This window comes from Strongyloides ratti, scaffold srae_scaffold0000002 (assembly GCF_001040885.1).
Source record: "Strongyloides ratti genome assembly S_ratti_ED321, scaffold srae_scaffold0000002".
NCBI classification, from domain to species: Eukaryota; Metazoa; Nematoda; class Chromadorea; order Rhabditida; family Strongyloididae; genus Strongyloides; species Strongyloides ratti.
In genome coordinates this window covers 366,698-393,691 of record NW_020171520.1, presented here as the reverse complement: position 1 = coordinate 393,691, position 26,994 = coordinate 366,698, and the positions used below count along the sequence as shown (strand labels likewise).

Below are 26,994 nucleotides of genomic sequence, written 5' to 3'. Positions count from 1 at the left end.
GGATTTTAAAAAAATTGTGGATTATAATAAATCTTCTTTACTAAATAATTTAAAAATATCTTGCTTGTTATTATATAATTAATTACTAACAATTTATTTATATATATATATTTTTTAATCTAAAATTAAAACTTTTACTAAATTTTATTCCCAATAAATGAGGAAAAACTTCCTCTTTCCCCAACTAATAATAGATTTATTTTTGTCTTTAAATAATATAGTAGAAAAATCTATTTTTTTATTTGGATCGGTTATTAAAATACCATTTACTTTAAAACCACCTTTAGTCATCAATTGTTCACCTTTAATTTTATCTTTTCTTGTTAAATTTGCTAATTGACCATAAGTAAATATTGAATTTTTGGGTATTTTAAATGAAGAAGAACCAAAAAGTTCCTCTAGTTGAGTTTCACTAATATTGTCAACATCAGTAAGATTTCCCCTAAATATAATATCTGAACATCTTTTTGCTAAATTTAAACCATCTACTCCGTGAATTAAAGTTGTCATTTCTTCAGCTATACTTTTTTGAGCTACATACTGTCCAAGGTTATTTCTATGATTTTCAATTATTTGATTAATCTCAGTTATATCATTTAATGATAAAGATAATAACATTTTTTCAGCAATATCATCATGGAGTTGCATAAAAAATTGATAAAATGCATATGGTGAAGTTTTTTCTCCATTTAACCATAGATTACTACCACCACTACTTTTTCCAAGTTTATTACCAGAAGCATCTGTCAACAATGGTAGACAAATACCACCAGAAGTTTTGTTTGTACATCTTTTTATGTAATCATATCCTGAATCAATATGCCCTAATTGATCAGATCCACCAATCTGAAAAAAACAATTTCTAGTCTTACTTAAATAATAAAAATCATAAGATTGAAGTGTTTGATAGGCAAATTCTGTAAACGATATTCCTGAATTATCTTCAAGTCTACCTTTTATAGCACCCATACGCATCATTTCTCCTACACGAAAATTTTTTGATAATCTCAAATAATCTATCATTGACATATCCTTATACCAATCCATATTACTAACAACATCTATTTGAATATTAGCATTTGAAAGAATTTTTGATATTTGATTTTTTATAGCAACTGAATTTTCAAAAACTTCTTCTTTTGATAATTGAGGTCTTTCTAAAAAATATATAAAAATATAAATAATCCTTTAATTACCTGAGTTTCTTCCACTTGGATCACCAATCAAAGCTGTAGCTTCTCCAATTAAAGCAATTGGTTTACAATTAAAAAGTTTATTTGATCTTAATAATGCATTTAAAATAGATAAATTTCCTATATGAAGACTATTTGCAGTTGGATCAAATCCAGCATATAAAGATGCTGGTAAATCTTTTAAAAGTACTCCTAGAAAATATGTATAAATAAATAATTTAATTAAAAATAATATACCTTCATCTTTTAAAATTTCACCCGGATGAGATGATGATAATAAATTACGTTTTTCTAAATCTTTACAAAATTGTATCAATGGATTTTTAATATAATTAGTTGAATTTATTTTTCTAACTATATTCACCGTATACCTGTACACCATTATACTTTTTAACTATGAATCCCTACTTCTGGTAATCATATTTCCAATGATTAAGTATCTTAAAAAGAAGTTTTTAAAATAGTACAAATTTGTTACATGACACTTTGTGTAGAAATAAACGATGATACATTGATACCACTCCTTTATATAAATGAATAATACAAAACAACGAAATCATTTGATAGTTTTTTCTTTCAATCTTTCTTTTTTTTTTTCAATATTATCTTAACTATCCTACTAACTTACAAAGATGCAGAATATGTATAGCTATGAATATGATCTTAAGCCTTTGGATTTTTGTGATACATCTTTTTCTTTAAAAAATTCATTGAAGAAATATGAAACAAGTGAATGTGAACGTTTAATTCAAGCATCATTTCATGCATCTTTTAAGGATGATGATGTATTACCTTCATCTTTTGATAGTGTTTTTGATTTATCAATATTTAGTGAATCACAAAGCCAATCTGTATCTAAATATTCATCTTATTCTGATTTGAACTCTAAGCAACTTTTTTCTTCGGATTATGTTGACTTTAATGATAAATCTTCTTTTCAACTTAATTTCAATGACTTATTAATTGGAGAAGAGTGTAATAATGAGATGATTAGTAAGATTTCAAATAATATTTCTGGTGTTGCACCTACAATTTCTAATGGAAATTTAATTGGCAATCAAGCTTTTGGAGCATGTTGGCATCCTCTACTTAGTTCTAATATGTTGGATCAGGGGGATAATCTTTCTTATTTAAAAATGAAATCTTCAACAACGCGTGACCCTTTTACTTCTATGCTTTCAAAGCCTATGAAACAACACAATTCTCATGACAATGGTCAAAACTCCAACGCAAAAAATCAGTCTGCAACCAAATCTTCAAAACAAAATTTACACTGCTCTTTCTGTTTTAACAATGAACGTGTTCGATGTGAAAGACAAAAAATTGAATTTAATGCTAGTAATCCAAAAGGTTTATGGAATAAACATAATAATAAAAATGATAAGGGTATTGTAACTTGCCCATTTTTAAGAAAATTGGTTTGTCCATCTTGTGGTGCAACTGGTGACTTTGCTCATACACGTAGGCATTGTCCTTTAAATAATTCTATTTACAAGTAGATGAATTTATGATTAATTACTAGTATTCAACAATACAGTACAACATTAATGTTTAATATTTCTAACGGTTTCTTTAAAATTTTGGTTATTTTTTTCGACTACGAATTGTTATTAATTAGTCGCTAGTTTATTATAACTTTTTATTATTATGGATATAATTTGTTTATTTATTTTTTTATTTTTTTATGATATTCAATAAATGAATTAAGTGTTCTTTTCTATTTTTTTTAAATCTATAATTTCAATTGTTTTTTTTTTCAAAGTATTATTTATTCACGTAAAATGTTTTTCTACAAATAATGGAAAAGTAAGCATTGTATAAAAAACAAATTTTTCAAAAATTTATATTTTTATCTCACTGAAACATTCCTTTCTTTATTCAAATTATTTTAATAATAATTACAATTATGAGATATACCGCTAATTTTTAAATGACAAAATTTTTTACTATTCTACAAAAAAAAATAGAAATATGAATAAAGTATAACTCAAATAATTGTGGGACAAATCTTTTTGTTAATTGTAATTATGAATAAAAACATTGTAATTATATTTTTATTAATAACATTTTATACAAAAATATCTTCATTTACTATTAAAATTGGTGGAAAAAAAGAATTAGCAGAATCTTCTCCAACAATTTTAAAATCAATTAAAGATGGTATGAACAAAAGGATAATGAGAAAGACAGTATTAAATAATGTTTATCAGCCATGTAAATTACCAGATATATGTTTAAATGGTGGAACATGTAGTAACAGAGGAAATGAGTAAGTATTATAAATATAATATTTTTTTTTTAAAATTATTTCTACTTTAGTTTTGAATGTCATTGTCCTCCACATTATCATGGTAAACATTGTCAATATATAGCAGATTTGAAACATTGTTTAAATAATAAATGTTTTATTTTAAAAAATGATGAGGGAGAAATTATTGTCCAATCAACATGTTATAGTCTTGAAAAACCTATAAAAGTTTCTAATCCTGATTTAAGAATTTATGATACATATCAATCAACAAAAAATGAAATTAATAAATATACCAAAAGTAACTATCAATTTTCTACAATGTTGGATTCTGAAACAAAATCATACATTGAAATTCAATATGGATGTTGGTGTCCAAGAGATAGATCTGGTTATTTTTGTGAATATAAGTCAAATCATAAAAATTGTAATTACAATACCTGTAATAATAATGGAAGGCCTGAATATGATGAGAAAAAAGGAACATGTAAATGTATCTGTGAAGATGGTTGGAGTGGTTTATTTTGTGATCAAGAAACCAAATGTAGAAATATAATTTGTGGAAATGGTGGCAATTGCAATCCCAATACAGGAAAATGTAATTGTATAAATCAACAAAATGTTTTTAAAAATTATCCTATAGAAATTGAAGGAGATAATTGTGAAACAGTTAAATTAAAAGATGAAGACATTAAAATGAAAATACCTTGTAAAGCATCATTTTTAGAATATACAAGAAGTTTAACTGAAAAATTTTATAACGGTATTAGTATTGAAAAAGTTGTAAATTTAGCTGATATTTATCAACTTATTAAAAACTGTAATGAAAATCGAAAAGACAATAAACTACCTGATGATTGTGAGAAAACTTTAAATGTTGCAAATTGTTACGGTCAAAATTCAATTTGTGCTTTAAAAATTTGGCAAGCACCATTGGTTAAACCAGGATATGAAGTAAATTATACAGGAAATCTGGAAATTGATAACAAAATAAGAAGTAAGAAAACAGATAGTACTCCAACTTTAATTCCATCATGTATTTGTGAAAGTAATAGAGCTGGAGTATTTTGTGAACTTGAAGATGTAAATCCTTGTAATCCTAATCCATGTAAAAACGGTGGTAAATGTCTTACATTAAAATATCTGGACTATAAATGTGATTGTATAGATGGTGCTAGTGGAAAAAATTGTGAAATTACTGATCCATGTTTTAAAAATCCTTGTGAATGGCCTGGTTCAACGTGTATTAGAAAACAATTAATTATTGGAATGACTGTTTCATATAAATATGATTGTATATGTCCAGAAGCTGATTCACATAAACGAGTTTGCCAAAATTCAGCAATAGGGGCATGTAAAAATCACAAATGTAAAAATAATGGACACTGTGCTCTGTGTCCTGATGCTACTGGAAATTTAGATAGTTGCTCACAACATGATATTATTCAAGGTTACAGATGTATATGCCCTTTCGGTCATAATGGAATATATTGTGAAAAAGAGGGAAATGTTTGTGACTACAATTTATGTCAAAAAAATTCAACTTGTGAAGTAGAAAAAAACAATCCATTGAATTATAAATGTAATTGTAAACCAGGTTATACAGGAAAACTTTGCAGATTACTAACAGACTTGTGTACTTTTAAGGGTAATTCTTTATGTGGAAAAAATGGCATTTGCCACCAAAATAACAATACAGCTGAACATTTTATTTGTAAATGCAAGAACAATTACGAAGGTATTTATTGTGATAAGAAAAAAAAATTTACATTCTTTTTATATTATAATAAGAATTATAACATATTTTATCCTCTAACTGCTTTAATTTTTATGCTACCTTTAACAATAATTATTTTAAGCATCAAAGATAAATTAAATTTAAGGCACAAACAATTTATTATTGACAAACAAGGGAATTTAGATAATTGTAATAAAAATGTTACTCATTAAAATTATACACTGAAATTATCATAAATGCGAACTTATTTTTTATATTTATTTTTTAAATTTAAAAGCACTAAACATATTATTTTTATAGAATTTTTTTGGAAGTAATTTATGAATTATATCTTAAAATGAACCTTTGATTAGAATTTGAATATTGTTATTTTTAAAAAAAGTTATTGGGATTTTTTAATTTAAAGTTTAATTTTTAATTATTAAAATATAAAGCATTTTTTTTTACTATTTTTTATATTCTTATAATTATTTTTAGAATTTAGATCATTTTTTAAATCTTTAATATCATGTGTTTTAAATTTTTTCCTATTTTTTTTTGTAAAATCAAATTAATAATAGTTTCATTTCAGAACAAGTTATTAATGTTTTTCTAAAAATACTTTATTTATGAAGATTACATTCTATTAAAAAACGATATTTTTTTAAAAAAAAATCATACTTCTCATTATTGTGTTGATTGTTACCGTAATCAAAAAATGATGTTAAATTTTTTTAAATTATTTTTCTTTTTTTACCAATTTTACTTTACATATCATTTCATTTATTTGATAATTTCAATTTTTGATGTCAATTACCTTTTGTACTAATAAATATCTCTTTTTAATTATATTATTTTGTATTAGTTAATCAAAAATTTACCTTGTTATGTAATACACAACAATTTTAATTCAAATTGTTTAACTTTCTGATAATAAATTTTTTTTTAAAATTAATGCCACAGGAACATTCTTTAGCCTTTCCTACCGTTATGCTCAATTTCATTTCAAGTCATTTTTGAAGAAACGATTGCACTTTTTACTACCTCAAAAATTATCAATTAATTAAAACAAAGATTTCATTTCTCAACTATATTAATTTAAAAATATTTAAAACGAAGCATTTCTTAACACATATTATTTTGGAAATTAGTTTATCAATACTTCTCAAAGAAATCTTTTTTGGAACTGTTTTATAAAATGTAAGTCCTTATTATTATCAATAAATAATAAATAGTTTTAGGATAAACAAATTAACACAGTTAGAAATTCAAAAACTTAATTTTGGTTATAATTCAGTAACCAAAACGATATCTGAATGTAATAAAAAATTTAATAAAAATGCTACTTTAGTTGCTGTGTCAAAATATTATTCAGCAGAACATATAAAATATTTATATGATAATCATAATGTTAGAATTTTTGCCGAAAGTAGAGTAAAAGATTTTCATGAAAAAGCTGTTTACCTTGAAAATTTTTGTCCTGACATCAGATGGCACTTTATAGGAAAACTACAAAGTAATAAACTCAATCAACTTTTAAAAATTAAAAACATTAGTATGATTCAAACAATAGAAGAAAAAAAGTATGCAACTTTATTGAATGAAGCAGCAAACAAATTAAACTATGCTGACAAAAGCTTAAATGTTATGGTTCAGGTTAATGTGTGTGGTGAAGTCCAAAAACAGGGATGCAATCCAAATGAAGTTCTTGATATATTAAATCATATAGTTGAAAATTGTCCAAAATTAAACTTAAGTGGGTTAATGATGATTGGTGAAAAACATGATTTGAATGAAAAGGAAAAAGCTGCGGAAGAATTTAATAGATTAAAACAATTAAAATGTGATTTAGAGAACAAAGATAAAAAATTTTCATTGAAATTGTCAATGGGTATGTCAAGTGATTATGATATTGCAATAGAATGTGGTAGTGATTATGTTAGAGTAGGAACAAGTCTATTTGATCCAGACATTTAAAATTCCAACAAATAAAACGAAATTTTAAATTAATTAATTATTTTTAAACTAGATGTCATTACCATTTTTGAAAATTTATTCATCTTTATAAAATTTTTTTCATACATATATTTCCAATTTTTCTCAACACGAAATTTGTGTTATTATATGTCTCCTAATTTAAATTGAAAAAAATATATATTGTTTTATTTATTATTTTGTAGTTGTTATTTTGTAATCCACATAATATTACTAAAAAAAAAAATTTTAAAGTAATATGCGTCCATTAACAGAACAAGAAGGAATTTTAGTATTTTCAAGATTGAAAAAATACATTGGTGAAAGTTTAGCAAATTTACTGGAACGTGAAGATGGAAAATATGTCTTTAGATACCACAATAATCGCGTTTTTTATGCTACCGATGTACTTATGAAAGCAGCAATGAATATTGAACGTAAACAAGTTTTGTCATTTGGTACATGTGTTGGAAAATTTACAGGATCTGGGAAATTCTATTTAAAGATTACAGCTTTAAATATAATTGCTCCATTAGCTAAGGTAAAAATATAATTTTTTTTGTTAATAAACAATAATTTTAGCATAAAGTTTGGTTAAAGGATAAATCTGACATTCAATTTACTATGGGAAATAATGTTCTTAAAAGTCACATTACAAGAATGACTGATGGTATTGAAGTAAATGATGGAGTTGTTGTATTTTCACGTGATAATATTCCATTAGGTTTTGGTATTTGCCAAAAAAGTACCACTGCTGCAAGAGATGCACCACCAACATCATTAATTGTTTTACGATATGCTGATATAGGTGAATATATTCGTTGTGAAAATGAGATTATCCAATAATTATCAACTTAGAAAGAAAATTTGTTTTTATTTGTTTTTGTTGTTTAAAATTGTTGTATTAATATTTTTTATGTTTAATAATTATTCTTTTTAATCATTTTTAACTGATATTTGACATTTTTCTTTTGTATATTTCACTTTACAATACATATAGTTTTTTTATAATAATTGAATTTTTCATGCTTGGAAATTAATAACAAAGTTTATTTGTCAAAATTAATTTTTAAAATATGTAAAAATTTAAAAATATTTAAATTTTTTGCAAATTTCAAATTTAATATAATAAACAAATTTTTATACAATAAACATGAAAAAATTTGAATCTTAAAAATTTATGTATAAAGTTACAAAACTTGTCAAAGAGTATGATAAAGTTTTTCTATGAATTATGTAAAACTTGCAATAAGGTTTTTATTCGCAAAAAAATCAAGAATCAATTTTAAAGTAACAAAAATGATAACAAATACATAAATAATTATTATTACATAAAATTATGTTTATGATTTATGATTTAATTTTCACATTCCAAACACGCTACTTTTTTCAAAAACAAATGTTATAATTTTTAATATATTAATATCCGTATTATGTATTAAAAAAATAAATCTAAAAAAAAACATCTTGTTATTTTTTTTACAAATTAAAATTGCATATCATAATCCTGTTTTTATTAATTTGCCAAAACAATCAGATAGGATAAGTATGTATATTAAACAGAAAGATAAGACCAATACATTTAATCTTGATAAAAAAAGGTGAATTTTTTAATAATCTGATGGCCGAATTTTTACAATCATTAGTATAAAAAGATTTTTTTTATTTTAAATTTCACATTACTATTCAAACTTCCATATTTCGTAATGGAGTTTGATTCACGAATTAAAGCTTATCGGTTTGTTGTATATTCAGCTGTTACATTTTCTGTCGTAGCTGTTTTATCAGTCTGTTTGTCATTACCACTAATATGGAGTTTTATGTCTCATGTTAAAAATCAAATGAATAATGAAATTGCATTTTGCAAAGGTTCAGCTAAAGATATTTGGAGTGAAATAGCTCATTTAAAAAATTCTCCATTCAATGATGGAAATAACAGAACTGAAAGACAAGCTGGTTATGCTATGGGAGGAGGTGATGTCGGTGAGAAATCTGGAAGTAAAGGTTCAACAACAACTAATATTGGAGTAAATTCAAATTCATGTGATGATTGTTGTAAACCAGGAGCACCTGGACCACAAGGAACACCTGGAAAACCTGGACGACCAGGTAGACCTGGAGCACCTGGAGCACCAGGAGTACCTGGAAAAGGAGCACCAGCAATTTGTGCTCCTGTTACACCACCACCATGTAAACCATGTCCTCAAGGACCACCCGGACCTCCAGGACCACCTGGAGCACCAGGAGATGCCGGAATTCCAGGACCACCAGGTAATCCAGGTATGGATGCACCACCAGGAGAACCTGGTCCAAAAGGACCACCTGGACCACCAGGAGAGCCAGGACCACAAGGACCAATTGGAGAACCAGGAAATCCAGCAGTATCAGAAGCTCTTATTCCTGGTGAACCAGGACCACCAGGAGAACCAGGACCACAAGGGCCACCAGGATCACCAGGACAACCAGGAGCTGATGGAGCCCCAGGTGCTCCAGGTCCTAAAGGACTTCAAGGAGTTGATGGTACTCCTGGCCCAGATGGAGCTCCAGGTTCACCAGGAGCCCCAGGTAAACCTGGACCACAAGGAGAAAGAGGAATTTGTCCAAAATATTGTGCTATTGATGGTGGTATCTTCTTTGAAGATGGAACAAGACGCTAGATATTTACTTTTAAAACAATTTAATTTTAAATATTTTTTTTTATAAAATAAAATATTTTACATCATTTTAATTTTATTATATTTTATTGAGAGTTTAAATACAAAAGTGATTATTTTAAGAAAAGGGTTAAAAATTCTTTATAGATTTAATAATAATAATAAATAAAATTTGTTGTTATATTAATACTTTAATCTACTTTGACACTTGAATAAATTTTATGAACAAAAAGGTATGTTGCCAAGAATCCAATTGTGCCGGTCATCAAGAAAAACATGAAAACAAATATTGCTGTATAACTGAAGTATAAAATTGTTGAAATGGTACCTGTAATTACCAATTTTGAGTTGAAGTAATATACGCAATATAAAAACAAATAAACTGCTGTAAATCCAGATGTCATAAATGATCTCCACCACCAACGATAATCTTCTGCACAAAGATGGAAATATGCTAAAAGAATAGTTGTTTGTGAGCATGTAACAATAAGAATTAAAAATACGAGCATCAAAAAACCAAACATATAATAAAGTTGATGAGCCCAAATTGAATTTAAAATAAAGAAAAGTTGAATAAAAATACAACCAAAAGGTAAAATTCCACCCATTAACATTCCAGGTAATGCTTTTGTATATAATGATTGTTCAGGAACTTGACGAGGAATTTGATTTGTTCTTACTGGTGGATGGAAAGCTGGTTTTTTAAAACCTAAAAATGCTCCAACAAAAGTAAGTGGTATTGAAATAAATAACCATAATGAAAGAAGTACAATTAATGTTCCAAATGGAACAGCAGCTGAACTTCCTTTTATCCAAAGCATTAAATTTGTAATAAAGAATACACTAAATAAAATTCCTGGAATTAGGAAAGCTGTTAAAAGAATATTTGTTTTCCATGAAATTCCTTTTAATGTTTTAAATATTCTAACAGATACATAACCAGCAACAATACCAAAAATAACATAAAATACTAAAGCAAAAGTTATAAGACTTCCTCTATTGGCAGGTGAAAGAAAACCTAAACATGCAAAAAATAAAGTAATTGATGTACTTAGTAATGCTTGACAACCAGCACCAACAAAAACAGAAAGAAGCATAACATATCTAGGTGGTCTAAAAACATCCCCATGAACAAGTTTCCATCCAAATTCTTCCTGAGCATCTTCTTCAGTATCAAATTGATTATATCTAGTGATATCTCTATGTAATGTTCTCATTAAAATCATTCCAACCATTCCAGAAAGGAAAATAACAATAACTAATGAATTCATAATACTAAACCATTGAACATTTGTATGAGGAATTGAATCAAGTATATAATCCCATCGTGAATTCCATTTTACTAAAGTTGTATTCCATGTAACTGTATATGAATAAATTATATTAACATTACCATCACTAGATTTTAATGCTAAAGGTTCAGTATCATAACCACAATCCATTTCTGTTTCACTTTTATGTTTAATACTTCTTGGTTGTATTTTAATATGAATAATTCTTCCACCAATTTTATCTTCTAAAAAGTTTGGATCATGTGTCATATCTCTATACTCAACTTGAATGTCAACGTGATTAAATAAATAATGAGTATCTGGATCTTTGTAACGTGAATCTAAAACACATGCATCTTTTTGTCTTCCTTGTGGTGTAACATAACATCCCATTGGAAATCCAGTGGTACAAACATTTAAGTTTTGCTGATTTACAAAACAAAATGAAACAGGCATATTATCAATAATCCAATGATGTTGATAATTAAATTTCATTCCTTTCATTAAAAGTTTTAACTTAGCCAGATCATTTTTATTACCACTTTTATAAGTTTTAGTACACAATTTTTGGCATGATTTTTCTTCTTTAAATGATAATTGATATGGTGATGGACGAATTCTTTCACCAAATAATACTTGTCCAAGATTTTCTACAGGTGATTCTTCTTCTGATCCAATACAAAAATCAAATGAATGATACTCATATGGGATAACAGATTGATCTGAATCTAGTTTATTTACAAATAAGGTTACATTACTCTATAATTACAATAATTTTATGGATCAATAAATTAGAACATACCGGGCATTTAGGTTTTTCTTCTTTTTTTTCACAAAAATTAACAGGTGCTAAACCAGGTAAATAAAATGATTCCACCGTAAGAAGTAGAGTGGAAAAAAAAATAATATACATTATATAGTTAATTCTTTTGTTTAAGAAACACTATATTTTTAAATTTATAACTCTATAACAATCAATTTTTTAATTATTTTATCGAACAACCCTTGTAACGTGGCAATGCTTATCTCTGCTAAAAGAGTGTTAGACACTATCAGTAAAAGTAAATATGCTCAATTTGTACATTTATAAATAACAACTAATTTTAAAGTATAAAAGTCAAAAAAATTCAATAGAATTATTAAATTTATATCAAATTTTTATAAAATATCATTAATCATTGTAATACTTTTTAAAAATTTACCACATCATTATTTATAAATACAATAAATAGTATGGATAACTTGAGAAAAACGTCCTTTTGTTCTATGCTGTCTTTAAAAGACTTTGGATTGGCGCACATTTTTTTTTAATCAAGAACAGTATTATTATGATAAACTTTTGATAAAAATTCCAAAAAATTATTTTAATCCTAAATAAACATTTATTTATTTCTTTGTATAAATAAAATAAACAATATGTGCATGACTAATTTTAAAGTACAAAATATTTTAACTTTTATACATTTCAAAAGTAATAATAAATATAATAAGGACATTTACTAGAATTAATATAAAATAATAAATAATAAAGCATAAGAAAGTAAAACTAATATTTATATTTTATCAAAAATTATTTTCATTGAAAATATAAAAAAAAATCTTTTAGTTTATACAAGAACTAACATAAAAAGAAATAAATAAATATATATTGAAATAAATTTGTTTTTTTTTAGTTAAAAAAATTTATTATATTTTAATATCAAAAATATTTAATTAATTTTTCATTTATTGATTTGTTCAATACTACAAACCAAATGTAAAATAATTTAAATCTAACACTTTTTGATAAAAAATAATGCCTCAAATGAATAAAATACATACTATCAAAAATATTTGTAAAAATTATAGAAAAAGATGGTTTATGTTAAAATCATTGAATACAATTTATGATTGTTAAATATTACTTATGATAAAAATATATTATCTACCGTTAACATAAATTTTTTTCTCTCATCACTTAAATCTATCAATAAAAGTAAAACGGCATACTAGTAAATTTTTTATTTTGTTGAAAAAATTAAAAAAAGTAGTGAAATTTGAAATGATATAGAAATTTGTAAAACTGTCTTCTAAATATAAATAATTTTTGTTAAGTTTTCGGTTAATAAAATTAGAAATTTATTTGATTTTATTTTGTCAAAAGAAATACTGTGTTAATTATAAACAATTAATTGAGTTCTCGAATAGAAAAATTTACAAACTAAATAATTACTTTTTTTTCTGATAATCAAAAGATTATATTTTAAAAAATAGTTGAACTAGAAACTACATTCTTTTACTTTTATGTTTATGTTGAAAATGATATTTTAAATGCCTCGAAATTTAAATTTGCGAATACTCATAAAAGCAATATTTTAAATAAATGTCAATTATTAAAGAAATATTTTAAATATTTTATTATAGTATTCAATTATAATAAAAATATAAAAAGTAATATCTAATATATAAAAATGGAAAAAATTTGTTTAAATATGTTTTAATAATTAAGAAGGATTACACATGATAAGATGTATCACTAATATATTAATCTTTTGGAATAAAAATGTATATGAATAAGAAGGGATAATTAATTATGATATTAATAATAGTTCATATAAACTATTGTATAAATGTTACAATTCAACAGTAGGAAAAATATAATATCAAAAATATTGTTTTTAAAGAATAAAGTGTGATTGTATCTAGAATCGACAATGAACATTTTTTATTTACTTCTTTTACTAGTAATTTAAGAAATACATAATTTATTTTGCTGTTAAAATTTTAGTTAAAAAATAATAAAAAAAAGGGAAACTAAAGTATATCATTTAATAAATTTTCAATAGTAAGATAACAATGTGTCATTTACGTATATAAACATTATCCTTACTATCATGTTAAATATACAATTTATTTATATTGACGAAAGGAATGTATTACATTTACATTTTCGAATATGGATTGATGCGGCTAAGCGTTACTTTACTGGTTAAATACATGCAATTTATTAATTTGATTTTTTTTTAACAATGCAAAGAAGTGTAGTCTTTATTATTTGATAATACTAAATCTCTAAATATAAAAGATACATTAAAAAATTATGCTTCTTTTTTAAAGTTTTAAAGTTATTTTATATTCTAAAAAAATATATATATAATGTTTATTGATAGTTTTAATCAGCTTTTTTTACTATTATCTAACTTAAGTGGTTAGAAATAAATTTTGTTCAAAAGTAAAACAATTAAAAAATTTAAATTTATTACCATTTTTTTTATTAAATTTACATTTTTAAATAAATGAAAAATTTCAATACAATATTTTGATGATATCATTCTATATAACATTATGCACTTGAATAATTTTACTTTTGAGCAAAGTACTTGTAATTTATAAAACATTTAAAAAGTTACGGCATCAAGTTTTTATGTAGCGGTCACTATAGTTTCTAACAGACTTACTACTATCTTATGGGAATAAAGTACATAATTAACATTAAACCATTAATTATATTTTAAAATAAAATAACGTATAATGCACCTAATTAGGGGAACTTACAATATTTATATCAAAAAGTATATCCCATAAAAATGTTTCAAAGAACGTTCTTATACTTACTAACTACAAAAAACATTACACTTAAAAATTTTAAACTATGTAAATATTTTATATTTTAATAAAATATATAAGATTGTCAATGGTAAAAAATATGGGTTTCCCTTCTCAACAGTATAAAGAAAAAATCATAAAAAATTTAGTTTCTATAGTTTTCAAAAAAATGTAAATAAAAAGAACGATATTTCTTTATACATATTTTTATTAAAGATTTTATTTCCAATAGACTAATAATTGTTATCAAAATAACAGTAGAATTTTAAATTTATATTTTATTTAAATTATTTATATAAAAGTTTGCACTTAACATTACCAATTATATTTCGATTTAATTAATTATAATTAAGGAACTTATTTTTTTAATTTTAAATTATGTTTTACACTAATTTTATGCAAATTTTGAATGAAAACTTTTTTTTATGCTTATGACAATTTAATAATTAAAAAAACATGATAGAACTTTTAAAAAGTTTTATACGACTTATAGTAAAAATTTAAAAAAGAAAAACTATATTAAAATTTGTTTTTTATTTAAAATTTGAATACATAACATTTAATATTTAAATTTTAAAAATACAATAGAGATTGATATTTGATTTCTTATTAATAATCAAATTAATAATATTCAAATTAAAAAAAAAAATTTTAAAACGATGTTAGCTTTAAAATTAAGCTTCTTTAATAATCATCTTGTCAGTTGGTTATAATATTTTTTATCATTATTATCTTTATTATAAGAAATTTCAAAGAAATATTTTGGAAAAAACTTTTTTATGTTATCCTATAAGTAGTTTATTTTTTAAAGTTCATGTTAGAATCCGATTTTAAAAAATAAAGTTTTTTATTTTAGTTAAACTTTAAATTATATATTAAAAAAATTATTTTTCCACATAAACAAAAAGATAATTTTATGATATGGCAAAAAATAAAAAAAAATTTTTTGAAATTGTCTTTCTATAACTAAAGGTGATAGGTTTGCATTTGTTCATTTGAAAAAGCTCAGAAAAATCTTCTGAGTCACTTCTTGCCTATAAACATTATGGGCTAATGATAAGACATGATCAAAAGTTTATCATTTTCTCATTATGAAAAGTGGAGAAAAATTACTTTGTTATAAGGATGATACACTATGCACCAAAATATTTTTAAAACTTTTACAGTACATTTTCGTGTTATGACATTTTAGAAAAATACATTGGAAGAATATTTTACTTTATTTTATTTTATTATTTGGATTGGTAGTAGAATATTTTACGTGAATATTTAAATTTTTTTATTTTACTTTATTTTTATTATTAAAATATTATATTTTTAGTGGGATTTAATATAATAATATGGCTCGTGGACCAAAACACCATTTGAAACGCCTTGCTGCACCAAGACATTGGATGCTTGATAAACTTGGAGGAGTTTTTGCTCCACGTCCAGTTGCAGGACCTCACAAACTTCGTGAATCTCTTCCTCTTATCCTTTTCCTTCGTAACCGTTTAAAGTATGCTCTTACATACAGAGACGCCCAAGCTATTTGCAAGGAACGTTCCGTTAAAGTTGACGGTAAAGTCCGTACTGATATGAGATATCCAGCTGGATTCATGGATGTTATTTCTCTTGACAAGACAAATGAAGTTTTCAGACTTCTTTATGACGTTAAAGGAAGATACACAACTCACAGAATTACCAAACAAGAAGGAAGCATTAAACTTTGTAAAGTTAAGAAGGTCTACACTGGACAAAAAGGTGTTCCATGTTTAACAACTCATGATGGAAGAACTATCCGTTATCCAGACCCACATGTCAAGAATGAGGATACAGTTGTCATTGATATTGAATCAGGAAAAATTACTGATTTCGTCAAATTCGATGCCGGAAACCTTTGTATGATCACCGGAGGACGTAACACAGGAAGAGTAGGAATTATTGGACACAGAGAAAAACATCCAGGATCTTTTGATATTGTTCACGTTAAAGATGCTGCTGGACATTCCTTTGCCACACGGTAGGTTAACTAGGCAATAGGATAATGAGGGTGGGGGCCTGGTTGGCATAACTTCCCACTAAGGTTTGTTTAACCTAGAGATGGCACGTGATGAAATTTTAAATATTACGTAGTCCACTCTATTCTCATTATTTCTACAAAATTAAATTTTAATATTTTATCTTAAATTTTTAAATTTTAGTGCCAACAACGTTTTCGTTATCGGAAAAGGAGCTACTCCATTAATCTCTCTTCCAGTTGGAAAGGGTATTAAACTTACAATTGCTGAGGAGCGTGATGCTCGTCTTGCTGCTAAAAAGAAGCAATAAGAAAAAAAAAAGTTGTTATAAGATGTGATTTGATTAATTTTCATCATGATACATTTTGTTTTACAAATTGTTACAAATAAACTGTTGTTGATATAAATGTTATTTTTTTTAGTGTTAAATTCACAAAAATTATGTTTTTTTTTTCGTATATTTTTTTTGACATGTAAAATTTTATTAGAAAGAAAAGATGAAGATGAATTTAACAGCATCTGAAATTCAAAAATTACTAACTGGTTTATTTTGTGTCTATAAACCAAAAGATGCATCAGTGATGGCATTAAAAAGACTTATTTCTAAAAGAATTGTAGAAGATGGTAATGAATATCATAACATAAATGTACCATTAATACAACGCCCAATTGTAACATATCATCCAAAAACAGGTGCTCCACTAGTAACAGGATTAAAAAATCAACTTGATTATACAAAACATCCACTAGTTTGTGGATTTCCATTTCATGTTAAAGATATTAAATTAGATGAATTAAATTTTCTCGAGCCCGCCTCATCAGGTGTATGCTTATTTGGAATAAATTTATCAGAATCCGAAATAATGAATATAAAAGAAAAAAATTGGATTACTGAATATAAAATAGATGCGCAACTAGGAGTAGAATCTTATAAAAATTTAATTCGTGGAAAAACTATCAAAACAGCTCCATACTCTAATGTTAATCGTTCCAAAATAAATAAAGTAATATCACGTTTACTCCATTTTTATAAACGTTCCTCATTTGAACATCATAATATATGTTTAGAAAGTGAAGAAGCATTTGAAATAGCCAGAAAAGGTTTACCAAAACCTTCTATACCATTTGCTCCTATTATTTATAATTTAGAATTATGTGGTTATAGTTCTCCATATTTTTCAATAAAAATACAAGGTGTTAATTTAACAGATAATTTTTTGAGAGATTTTATATTACATTTTGGAAATGAGTTATTAACTCTTGCTTCTCCAAAAAATTTACGATGCCTTAGAGTTGGCCCTTATACAATTAATGAAACATTATTAGAAAAAGATATAAATCTTAAAAGTATATTGAAAAATATATTGGTATGTAATGATATTTATGAAAAATTTAAAAATTCTGATACTGTTGTTAGAGAATTAACAGATAAAGAATTAAAAAATGATGATACAAAAGCAAAATACTTGGTACAAGAATGTGCTCCAAATAATGAAAATGATGTTAAGGAAATGATAGATGATTTAAGAATTCCATGGGGTAGATATTATAACACAGTTTAAAAAATTAATTAACACTAATGATCTATTTTAGTTTTTTATATAATATTTTGTTGTTTTTATGTTGTATCTAAAAAATGATTTTTAAAAATTAATATAAATACTTGAAAGAAATCTAATAAATTTTTGAATAAATCATAACTAAATTTTTTTAAACATATTTTTAAAGATTTTTATTTTAAATTATTGATTACTTGCTAATTTTTAAATTACTATCATGTTGATAATAGTATTTTTAAATACATTTGATCGTCTCTCTATGTTGTTATATAAATGTTTGTATACATTCTCTGATGCATATTCAAACTTGATTACACTAAAACTTCTAATTTTGCTATTTTAATTTTTTTTAACATAAAAAATTAATAATTAATTATTCTAATATAAATATATATTAATTAATATAATGGATCCATTAGTTTTAAAAACTAATGAAAAATGTCTCATATGTTCAGCCCCATCAAATGCAATACATTTTCAAATAAATTGTTGTAGAGTTAGTTTTAAATAAATATTTTACAATAATTTTTTTTTGCTTTTAAAGGCATGTGCAAGTTTTTTTAGAAGAAGTGTTTACAGTAACAAAACATATTGTTGTAGGAGAAATACTAAAAATTGTTTAATTAATTTTTCACATAGGCAGATGTGTAAATATTGTAGATTCCAAAAATGTATAAATGCAGGAATGCAGTTAAAAAATAAAAAAAATCAAATTATTGTCAAGTATGAAGAAATAAATGATGATCAATATAAAGAAACTGAAACTTATAGTAATGATATACATGATAATTATTTTATGGTGAATAGCGGATCTCCTTTTGTAAAAAATATGGAAACTATGATATTAAAAAATACTCAAATATCTTTAGAAAACCAAATTATTGAATGTGACAATTTTAAGACAGAAGATTTTATAAACTTACCACTTCAATCACTAGTCCTAATAGTAAAACAGTTCTTATCAACAATTAATAGTGATTTAACAATAGAGAAAGTAACGATTACAAATAGTATTACATTAAGAAAATTTATATTTTTTACAGAAAATTGCATTAATAATTTACTTGAAAAATTAAAAAATTCTCCTGATTTTAGTGGAGTTTCTTCTAAAGATAAATATGAAATGTTTGTAAAAAAAATTCCAATAGTTTTAACATTAGAACGAATATACACTTCACTAAAACTTTTTTCTAAATATGAAAATCAAAATTTAATATTATTTTCAAATTCAGAGGCATATGATGATAATTTTGCATACCTTTGTGATAATGAACTTAATAAAAATGATAGAGAACAACTTTTCAAATTATTTATTCCATGTAATGAACATTTATTTAAATATTTGTATCTACCAATGAAGAATCTTTCATTGGATGATGTTGAATTTTCATATTTAATAGGAAGTATTTTATGGAAAATTAATATTGATATTGATGTTTCTCAAACAACAATAGATATTTCAAAAAAAATTTTAAAAAGTTTTAATGAAGAACTACATGGATATTATGTATTTCGAAAGAAAATAAGTAATTATGCCCATCGTTTATCACAAATATTAAATATATTGTCTGATTCTGAGAAACATATTTCAATGAAAAAAGAAATATTTCTTGTGGCTAAGATATTTAATGTTTTTGATCCTTATAGATTTGTTGAAGAACAACTAAAAAACTCAAATTTTATTAAATTTTTTTGAAGGCAATCATTGGATAATTAAACTAAACATCATATGTATAAAATATCATATCATTTTAAAAAATGATATGATCAAATATATTTTTGTATTCAGATTTTAAATTTATAGTTTTATTATATTCATTTAGCATACTTTTAAATATATTTTTATTTTTTTCAATTTGTTTTAAAATGAGTAAATATATGAATGATAAAGTGTATGATAAGAATAATTTAATGAGTTACAATTTATCATAAAAAATTTTTATATAACAAAGTTAAACTTTTTTTATTGTTATTTCTAAATTAAAAAAATTCTGAAATTATCATATATGAATAATCTTTTTAAAGTTGATTCATGAATAAAGTCTTAACATGTATTTTTAATCAAAATTATAATATCATTAAAGTTAAAAAAGTTATTTAATATTCTTTATGTCAACTTAAATTTTTTTTTCTATTGAAGTATTAAATATTTGTTAAATTTTATTTTAACGTATTATTGGTTTTATTCTTTCTTTTTTTAAATTCTATAGTTAATTTTTGTTTTGTGAAATTTTAACATTCTATTCTAAAAGGTCTTTCTACAATTCCCTGGTATTTTGTTTCAGTTAATGTTATTTTAAAAGTGTGACTAATCTTTTTTTAACACATACCTCTATAATCTTTTCTTTTTACAGTGAAGTTATGGAAAATTACTATATACTTTCAAAAATAATATTTTCTTTCATTATATTTATTATAGTTTGATAGTTAAAAGTATCATATAAAAATTTTTTCTTCCTGTTTGACAAAAATTATTTCCTTTCAAAAATTAAAAAAAAAAATTATAGTTTAAAATTAACACAACAAAAAAACCAAAGTACATTTACTAAATTTTATTCAAAAAAAAAAGTGGTCCTACGAAAACTGAATAGCACCAAATTAACTAATATTGGAAAGTAATTTCTTTCTAGAAGGGGTTTCAAAAATCGAATTATTCAAATTTACAGAATTTGAAGCTGTGGTCGTTATAACAGAGTCATTAAAAACTCCCGAATCATTAGCACCATTAAAATTTCTGGAGGACAAACTGCTGAGTGGTGAACCACGTAACTTCATTGACAAACTTGCAGTATTAGAACTAAAACGTTTTCGAATTGATGAAAATCTTTCAACAATCGAATTTCTAGCACTATTCTTTATTGAAGATGGAGTTGAAAAATTGGAAGCATTCGAGATATCAGAATCCATACTTGCATGTCGCGACTTCAGGCTTGTCCTCATTCTCTCCTCCTCAGCAACAATCTTCTGTAAACAATCATTTGTATGTTTGTGGTATCCAGAGGCAATAGTATAAAAATTCTTTGCATCAACAAGTTTCTTACAAAAATTGATTGAAGAAACTTTTTCACAACCATCCATATCTTTAATAAAACTAATTTTTACATCTCTCCCCTTTTTAGTAATACTTTTAACACTACTCCATCCTTTGAAAATTTGATTCTCTTCACCACCATTAATAACATAAATACCAAGGGGATTAATAATAATTTTCCTTGTAGTGTCATATTTGTTTTTCATTTCATTAAAAACAAAACTCCCGTAGTCATTAGTATCCTTAACTTTTTTTAAAAATTCCAAAACATAAGTATCTTTATTAATGTTACTAAAAAGGCGAACAGGAGAATTCTCATAATATCTAGACAATTTTTCAAAAGAAGTCTCAATACGAATACTCTCTCTCAAAACGTCATCAAATGAAATTCCCTTCTTTATCATTAGTAAATCTCCATATTCTTTAGCTACTTTTACAAACTGTTGTGTATTGTTGCAACTTATTGGGGTTGGATCAAAAGCTTTAACTGCAAGAAAGACAATTTCTATGGTGTCAGATTTTGAATATTCATCAAAACTCCAAACACCACTTTTCATTTTTTCTTTAATATCCAAAAATATTAATCTCCTACTAAAACAATCAGCCACTTTTGATGGGTTGATAGGAAAAAACTTTACCCGAAGTAAAACACAAAGACCATGAGCATTCTTTGGAATCATCTGATAAACTTTCTTTTTCTCATTTATCCATTCCCAATTTTTATAATCATAAATTTCTACATCTTTTGAACTGTTCTCTTCCAATTTCCTACTCCTACTTTTTACCATCAAACCAAAAAATTCTGTATCAATGATATTCAAGTATTCTAAGACACGTCGACAAACCTTTCCACCTGTTGCTTTCTTTGAAATTCTCATAGATTTTGTAGATCCATCAAGAAAGGATACATTAAGAAAGGTTTCATCTTTCTCAGAGTCATCATCATTAAAATAAGGAGTAAATATTTGAAGGCCATCAAAAAGAAAAGACATCGAGATGATAAAGGTTTATCCAATTTGAAATATCTGAAATTATAATACTTATTAATCATATAAATCTACAAAAATATCCGTACAATAAGTAAAATTTATTTTTTTTTTCTTTTTTTTTTATTTAAGATTATTAAAAAAAACCTTTATTAAAAATGTATTATTGATGTAAATTATAAGTAGTCACAACGTTAAGTTCTCTGCTCAATTATAAAATAAATAGAAAAAAACGCAGTATAAAAATAACTGAACAAAATATTATACAGAAATAAGAAGAATTATGTATTTTAACTCGATATAAATAAAGAAACAATTGCTTGATATAAGATGATTGCTATAAAACTCTAGAGTCATTTAAATTCATATTAAAAAAGAAATATCATTGTAAGCAATTCTTTGGAAAGTGTTAAATATATCATTCATTTAACAAAGACATTTTTTTTTTTATATAATTTATTGTCTTATGGATAGTTATAATACCTAATTATTCAATTGACAAGGTTGTGTTGTACATATAATTTTTTTTTTTGTGCTGTAATTACTATTTAAAATTATAAATGTGATAATATCAACTAGACAAACTATATATATATATTATAAAAATGACCTTTTCAGGTGTATTAACATATATTAAATGATATATATACGTAATTTTTAACTGTATCTTAGGGGAAAAAAAATAATTTAAGCAATATTGTATATAAATTTAGTTGTAAAATTCTAAGAACTCTTACGACGCACCAGTTTGAATAAAGTCATACATACCACATATTATTTATTATTTTTTAAAAATTTTTTTATCAAAATCGGATAAAATTTTTTTTCTTAATTTCCATATTTGATTTTTTTTTATTTATAATATATTTTTTTTTAGAAAAAAGTTATGGCTTTCATACTATCTCGTCTTATACGTTTTGTTTTACTTATTTTTGTTGTTTATCAAATTGTTCAATATGTTTTACATAATAAAACTTATTCTTTCCCTGCTTCAAAATTCAAAAAAGTTGCCTTAGAAGCTTCAAAAATGAAGAATGGACTTTCAGCTACTAATAATTTTATATCAAATATGAAGGCACTTAATCCACAGAATTCAGTAAGAGATGCTTATTGGATTCCATTTTCAGCAGGTGGCTTGAATCTCAATGCTCAATTTACATCTACATTGTTAACTGAGTTTAGTGTAGTATTTCATGCACCATTAAAAACTTCTGGTCGTTCTGGTATTCATTGGTCTAACACGTCATGTTCTGTACTTAGTGGAACAGTTTATAGAAGTAAAGATATTCTTAATGGAGGTTTTAAAGAAATTTTCAAAAAAGGTGAAGAATTTAGACATGGTCAATTTGAAGGAGCAATTTATGAATTTTTAGAAGATACTTTTATTGCTTGTTATGGAAGAGGAGTTATTCCATTATCTGGTATTTATCCAACTATTGGAGGATTACTAAACTCTGACCCAGTTTCAGTTGGTAAACTGTTTATTATTTATGTTAGAGGAATCACTGATAGTTATCTATTTTATCTTCAATCAATCTTTAATCAAATCAAAAACAGCATTACAAAAACAGAATTATAAAAAAATACTTAATAAATTTTAATATTAATTTCACACATAATATTATATATTTTACTATAAAGTTGATTTTTTTTTATCATTTAAATAAGTATAAAAAAGAATATCTAGACAAAAATCATAACTAATTTTTTGTATTACACATTATTATTGAGACATATTTAATGCCTTTACAAGTTCATCTGTAATTGTATTAATTGAGGACTCAAAACATTTTTTTTCATTTACAATAGACCCGTTTTTCTTATCTGGAATGTGAAGACTTTGTAAGCCACAAACAAGCATGTTCTCCCTGAAATCAAGAAAATTTTCGTAGTTGTTAGAACTTTCAGGATTTTTCACAATTTTACAATTCCTCCATACTTTGTGATTTGTATTTTCAAGTGATAGATTGTTAAAATGATTAATACTAGATGTTATAGAGGTATCTACAATTTCATTCCCGTGTTCATCCAACTCAACAATTTTTGGAGTTGCAGAAAACGTCATTTCATTAGGAAATGTTTCAAAACTTTGAACATCTCTTTCAAATTTTCTTATCTCTTCATCACACTCCTCTTCTATATCATATAGTGGATGGGAGTCATTATATTTATCTTTTCTATACTGAACAAATTCAAAAATATCTTCAATATAATTTCGACGCAAGGTAAAACAAATATTTCTCCCTCTATTGGTAGTTTTTCGTATAGAACTAAGTGAAGGTCTCTTTAACCAACATGGACTTCTGGTTTCACGAATATTTCTAATAAAAATAGCCTCTTTATGATAGTAATTTTTATGCATTTTAGGATGTCTTAATGATCCTTTATGATACAATGAAACATCTTTTATTTTTAACATTTTTTCTGAAGCTATATTCATTGTAGAAAACTCCTAAAAATTTAAAATATTAAAATAATATTAAAAAAAAGCATACAGATGTAGTGGCTACATTTTCTTCCTCAACATCTACTGTTTCAGGTATTCTGAAAGTTCTTGGTAATTCCTCAGTAACAATGTTTGACATCATGTTCATCTTATCCATTCTTTGACATCGAAATCGTCTGCAATTATTAATATGGCACCAACGGCATGTCACTCTCATATTTTAAACTGAAAAATAAAAGTTTAAACGACTTCAAAAATATATATGTATATAAATATATATTAACAAAGAAAAAAAAATTAATAATTAAATAATTAAATTAAAAAAGTAATTCAAATAATTATTTGAAAATATATAAAACTACTTTTTTAGGTATTATTTATAAACTATTTAAAGTAAATTTTCATGTATAAAAAGTACAATCATTAATAATAACATATGAATTTTTAATAAAATTTATTAAAAAGTTATTTTTAAATATAAGATAATTAATTTTTGCAATTAATATTGTACAATGACATTTAATATTATATCTTTTTTATCAAATGCACGACAGTGATATTCTCAATACCAAAAATAAAATCGTGATAGGAATTAATAATTCTTAGTTGTTTTAAAACTTATAGAAAACCTTTTATTTTTATTATTTGGTTGACATGGATTTAAAAAATTTATCAAAATCGGAAATGTATAGACTGTCTCATAAAGATGTGGTAAAATATAATAATATAGTTAAAATATATTAATTCTTTTAACTTCAATCTAGGTATATCAAATAAGTAAGGCAGAGTATTATGCTGACATAAAAGATCCATATGCTCATAAACTTTCAATTATGCCTTCAGATGAATTATTTTCAAAATATAATCCTGGTAAATTTTATTTAATTTTTTTTTTAAATATTTTTTATATTTTTAAGGACCAAAAAATCCTGATGGAACACCAAATTTTGAATGCCATTGTGTGGGACATTTAGTAGCATCACCTTGTGGTTATGCATTTAGAGATCTTTTAACATGTCAAAATAAACAAAGTAAAACAGAGTTTGAGGAAGGTGCCTGTCAAAATCAATTTCTTAAGTTCATGAATTGTGTTATGAAAACAGAATGTTTTAAAAGTAATAATGAATAAATATCAGTACAAAATTTATGTTGTTGGTAATATATATTATATTTTAATAATATATATATTATTTTAATATATAGTAAGTATATTGATCCCATAGATTTTAAAAATCAATTTTTCTATTTCAACAAGCGTTATAATTATAAAATTTTTGTTTTAATGTTTTTAAAAATTTATATTTAAACTCTTTAAAATTATTTATACTCTAGTCTTTTCTTAATTTTATTTATTATAAAATGGGAAACATTACTTAATAATTTATTTCATTTATCAAAATCATTCTATCATGTAGTTGGGTGATAAAAGATTTGTTCAAATACTTATGACAAATTTTTCTTTTAAAATTGTTTCTTATACCATTGTTATTAATCATCAAAATATGGTTGGTACTTAACATAATTTGTCTAAAATTGAACCTATTAATATAATAGACATTTAATCTTTATGATAATTTTTTTTTAGATGCATAGAAATCAAATTTAATTATTAATATTACATACTGTGATAATAATATAATTATATTATTGTGGTAAGAATGAAAGCTATTTAAATTTATATTATCTATAGAAATAACACAATATATGTATACATTTTTTTTTTATTATTATAAGAAAATATAAACTTTATTAAGCTTAAATTTTGTTTCTTCACTATTTCTTAAATATTTTTAATTAAATATTATCAATATTTCTTTTTTATAAAATTTAATCAAAATTAATTTAAAAATATTATTTTTTTTATATATATAAACTATTATATTTTTATTTTTAGTATAATTTAAATAATATTATTAATATTTTAATAAGTAATTATAAAATTTATAATTTTATTTAATTAAGTAATAATTTTTATTTTTTATTAAATAACTCATTTAAAGGATAATAGTTAAAAAAAACAATTTTTGGTATCTTATGTATTGTTACTTCGCGCATTTTATTGACACAATAGTGTATTACAGTGTCTCTGACCACAATTTGTCTACCTTGATATATAAATTTTGTATAGTTATATTGTAAATTATAATAAACACTTATGATTCATTATATATTTTATAACTAAATATAATATACTAAATTATTATTATAAATAACTAAATATATTTTTAAATAATAAATATAAATTTATTTAATTTAATTATTGTTTTTTTTTATAGAATATTTAAGAAAATTTAATATTTCATATACATACATATATATATATTATAAAT

General features: G+C 24.0%; 13 protein-coding genes across 13 annotated transcripts; 9 read left to right on the top strand and 4 right to left on the bottom strand.

The window, feature by feature from the left end:
• Nucleotides 1-144: 144 nt before the first annotated feature.
• On the bottom strand, nucleotides 145-1,575 carry SRAE_0000039900 (Tyrosine--tRNA ligase, mitochondrial; the record flags this gene model as incomplete). Its single annotated transcript, XM_024646285.1, has 3 exons — nucleotides 145-1,157; nucleotides 1,197-1,385; nucleotides 1,431-1,575. The coding sequence occupies 3 exons, from the start codon at nucleotides 1,573-1,575 to the stop codon at nucleotides 145-147; spliced, it is 1,347 nt and encodes a 448-aa protein (XP_024500482.1).
• A 259-nt stretch (nucleotides 1,576-1,834) lies between these two features.
• SRAE_0000039800 (Zinc finger, nanos-type domain-containing protein) lies at nucleotides 1,835-2,692 on the top strand (the record flags this gene model as incomplete). Its single annotated transcript, XM_024646284.1, has 1 exon — nucleotides 1,835-2,692. One exon carries the CDS (start codon nucleotides 1,835-1,837, stop codon nucleotides 2,690-2,692), a length of 858 nt encoding a protein of 285 aa, XP_024500481.1.
• Nucleotides 2,693-3,220: 528 nt separating this feature from the next.
• Nucleotides 3,221-7,135, top strand: SRAE_0000039700 (Proline synthase co-transcribed bacterial homolog protein; the record flags this gene model as incomplete). Its single annotated transcript, XM_024646283.1, has 5 exons — nucleotides 3,221-3,462; nucleotides 3,513-5,179; nucleotides 6,310-6,358; nucleotides 6,400-6,476; nucleotides 6,534-7,135. The coding sequence occupies 5 exons, from the start codon at nucleotides 3,221-3,223 to the stop codon at nucleotides 7,133-7,135; spliced, it is 2,637 nt and encodes an 878-aa protein (XP_024500480.1).
• Nucleotides 7,136-7,391: 256 nt separating this feature from the next.
• Nucleotides 7,392-7,978, top strand: SRAE_0000039600 (60S ribosome subunit biogenesis protein NIP7 homolog; the record flags this gene model as incomplete). Its single annotated transcript, XM_024646282.1, has 2 exons — nucleotides 7,392-7,673; nucleotides 7,715-7,978. 2 exons carry the CDS (start codon nucleotides 7,392-7,394, stop codon nucleotides 7,976-7,978), a joined length of 546 nt encoding a protein of 181 aa, XP_024500479.1.
• Nucleotides 7,979-8,838: 860 nt separating this feature from the next.
• Nucleotides 8,839-9,789, top strand: SRAE_0000039500 (Collagen alpha-5(IV) chain; the record flags this gene model as incomplete). Its single annotated transcript, XM_024646281.1, has 1 exon — nucleotides 8,839-9,789. The coding sequence occupies one exon, from the start codon at nucleotides 8,839-8,841 to the stop codon at nucleotides 9,787-9,789; it is 951 nt and encodes a 316-aa protein (XP_024500478.1).
• Nucleotides 9,790-9,977: 188 nt separating this feature from the next.
• Nucleotides 9,978-11,970, bottom strand: SRAE_0000039400 (Nonaspanin (TM9SF) family-containing protein; the record flags this gene model as incomplete). Its single annotated transcript, XM_024646280.1, has 2 exons — nucleotides 9,978-11,816; nucleotides 11,860-11,970. The coding sequence occupies 2 exons, from the start codon at nucleotides 11,968-11,970 to the stop codon at nucleotides 9,978-9,980; spliced, it is 1,950 nt and encodes a 649-aa protein (XP_024500477.1).
• A 4,012-nt stretch (nucleotides 11,971-15,982) lies between these two features.
• SRAE_0000039300 (40S ribosomal protein S4) lies at nucleotides 15,983-16,952 on the top strand (the record flags this gene model as incomplete). Its single annotated transcript, XM_024646279.1, has 2 exons — nucleotides 15,983-16,644; nucleotides 16,826-16,952. The coding sequence occupies 2 exons, from the start codon at nucleotides 15,983-15,985 to the stop codon at nucleotides 16,950-16,952; spliced, it is 789 nt and encodes a 262-aa protein (XP_024500476.1).
• Nucleotides 16,953-17,145: 193 nt separating this feature from the next.
• On the top strand, nucleotides 17,146-18,204 carry SRAE_0000039200 (Pseudouridine synthase, catalytic domain-containing protein; the record flags this gene model as incomplete). The annotated part of the gene is made up of 1 exon (XM_024646278.1): nucleotides 17,146-18,204. One exon carries the CDS (start codon nucleotides 17,146-17,148, stop codon nucleotides 18,202-18,204), a length of 1,059 nt encoding a protein of 352 aa, XP_024500475.1.
• A 403-nt stretch (nucleotides 18,205-18,607) lies between these two features.
• On the top strand, nucleotides 18,608-19,897 carry SRAE_0000039100 (Nuclear hormone receptor, ligand-binding, core domain and Zinc finger, nuclear hormone receptor-type domain and Nuclear hormone receptor, ligand-binding domain and Zinc finger, NHR/GATA-type domain-containing protein; the record flags this gene model as incomplete). Its single annotated transcript, XM_024646277.1, has 2 exons — nucleotides 18,608-18,697; nucleotides 18,746-19,897. 2 exons carry the CDS (start codon nucleotides 18,608-18,610, stop codon nucleotides 19,895-19,897), a joined length of 1,242 nt encoding a protein of 413 aa, XP_024500474.1.
• Nucleotides 19,898-20,799: 902 nt separating this feature from the next.
• On the bottom strand, nucleotides 20,800-22,224 carry SRAE_0000039000 (FERM domain and FERM, N-terminal domain and Band 4.1 domain-containing protein; the record flags this gene model as incomplete). The annotated part of the gene is made up of 1 exon (XM_024646276.1): nucleotides 20,800-22,224. One exon carries the CDS (start codon nucleotides 22,222-22,224, stop codon nucleotides 20,800-20,802), a length of 1,425 nt encoding a protein of 474 aa, XP_024500473.1.
• Nucleotides 22,225-23,104: 880 nt separating this feature from the next.
• On the top strand, nucleotides 23,105-23,797 carry SRAE_0000038900 (Sigma non-opioid intracellular receptor 1; the record flags this gene model as incomplete). The annotated part of the gene is made up of 1 exon (XM_024646274.1): nucleotides 23,105-23,797. One exon carries the CDS (start codon nucleotides 23,105-23,107, stop codon nucleotides 23,795-23,797), a length of 693 nt encoding a protein of 230 aa, XP_024500472.1.
• Nucleotides 23,798-23,941: 144 nt separating this feature from the next.
• Nucleotides 23,942-24,881, bottom strand: SRAE_0000038800 (Hypothetical protein; the record flags this gene model as incomplete). The annotated part of the gene is made up of 2 exons (XM_024646273.1): nucleotides 23,942-24,670; nucleotides 24,714-24,881. The coding sequence occupies 2 exons, from the start codon at nucleotides 24,879-24,881 to the stop codon at nucleotides 23,942-23,944; spliced, it is 897 nt and encodes a 298-aa protein (XP_024500471.1).
• A 437-nt stretch (nucleotides 24,882-25,318) lies between these two features.
• SRAE_0000038700 (Hypothetical protein) lies at nucleotides 25,319-25,793 on the top strand (the record flags this gene model as incomplete). Its single annotated transcript, XM_024646272.1, has 3 exons — nucleotides 25,319-25,375; nucleotides 25,429-25,534; nucleotides 25,582-25,793. The coding sequence occupies 3 exons, from the start codon at nucleotides 25,319-25,321 to the stop codon at nucleotides 25,791-25,793; spliced, it is 375 nt and encodes a 124-aa protein (XP_024500470.1).
• Between the last annotated feature and the right edge of the window lie 1,201 nt (nucleotides 25,794-26,994).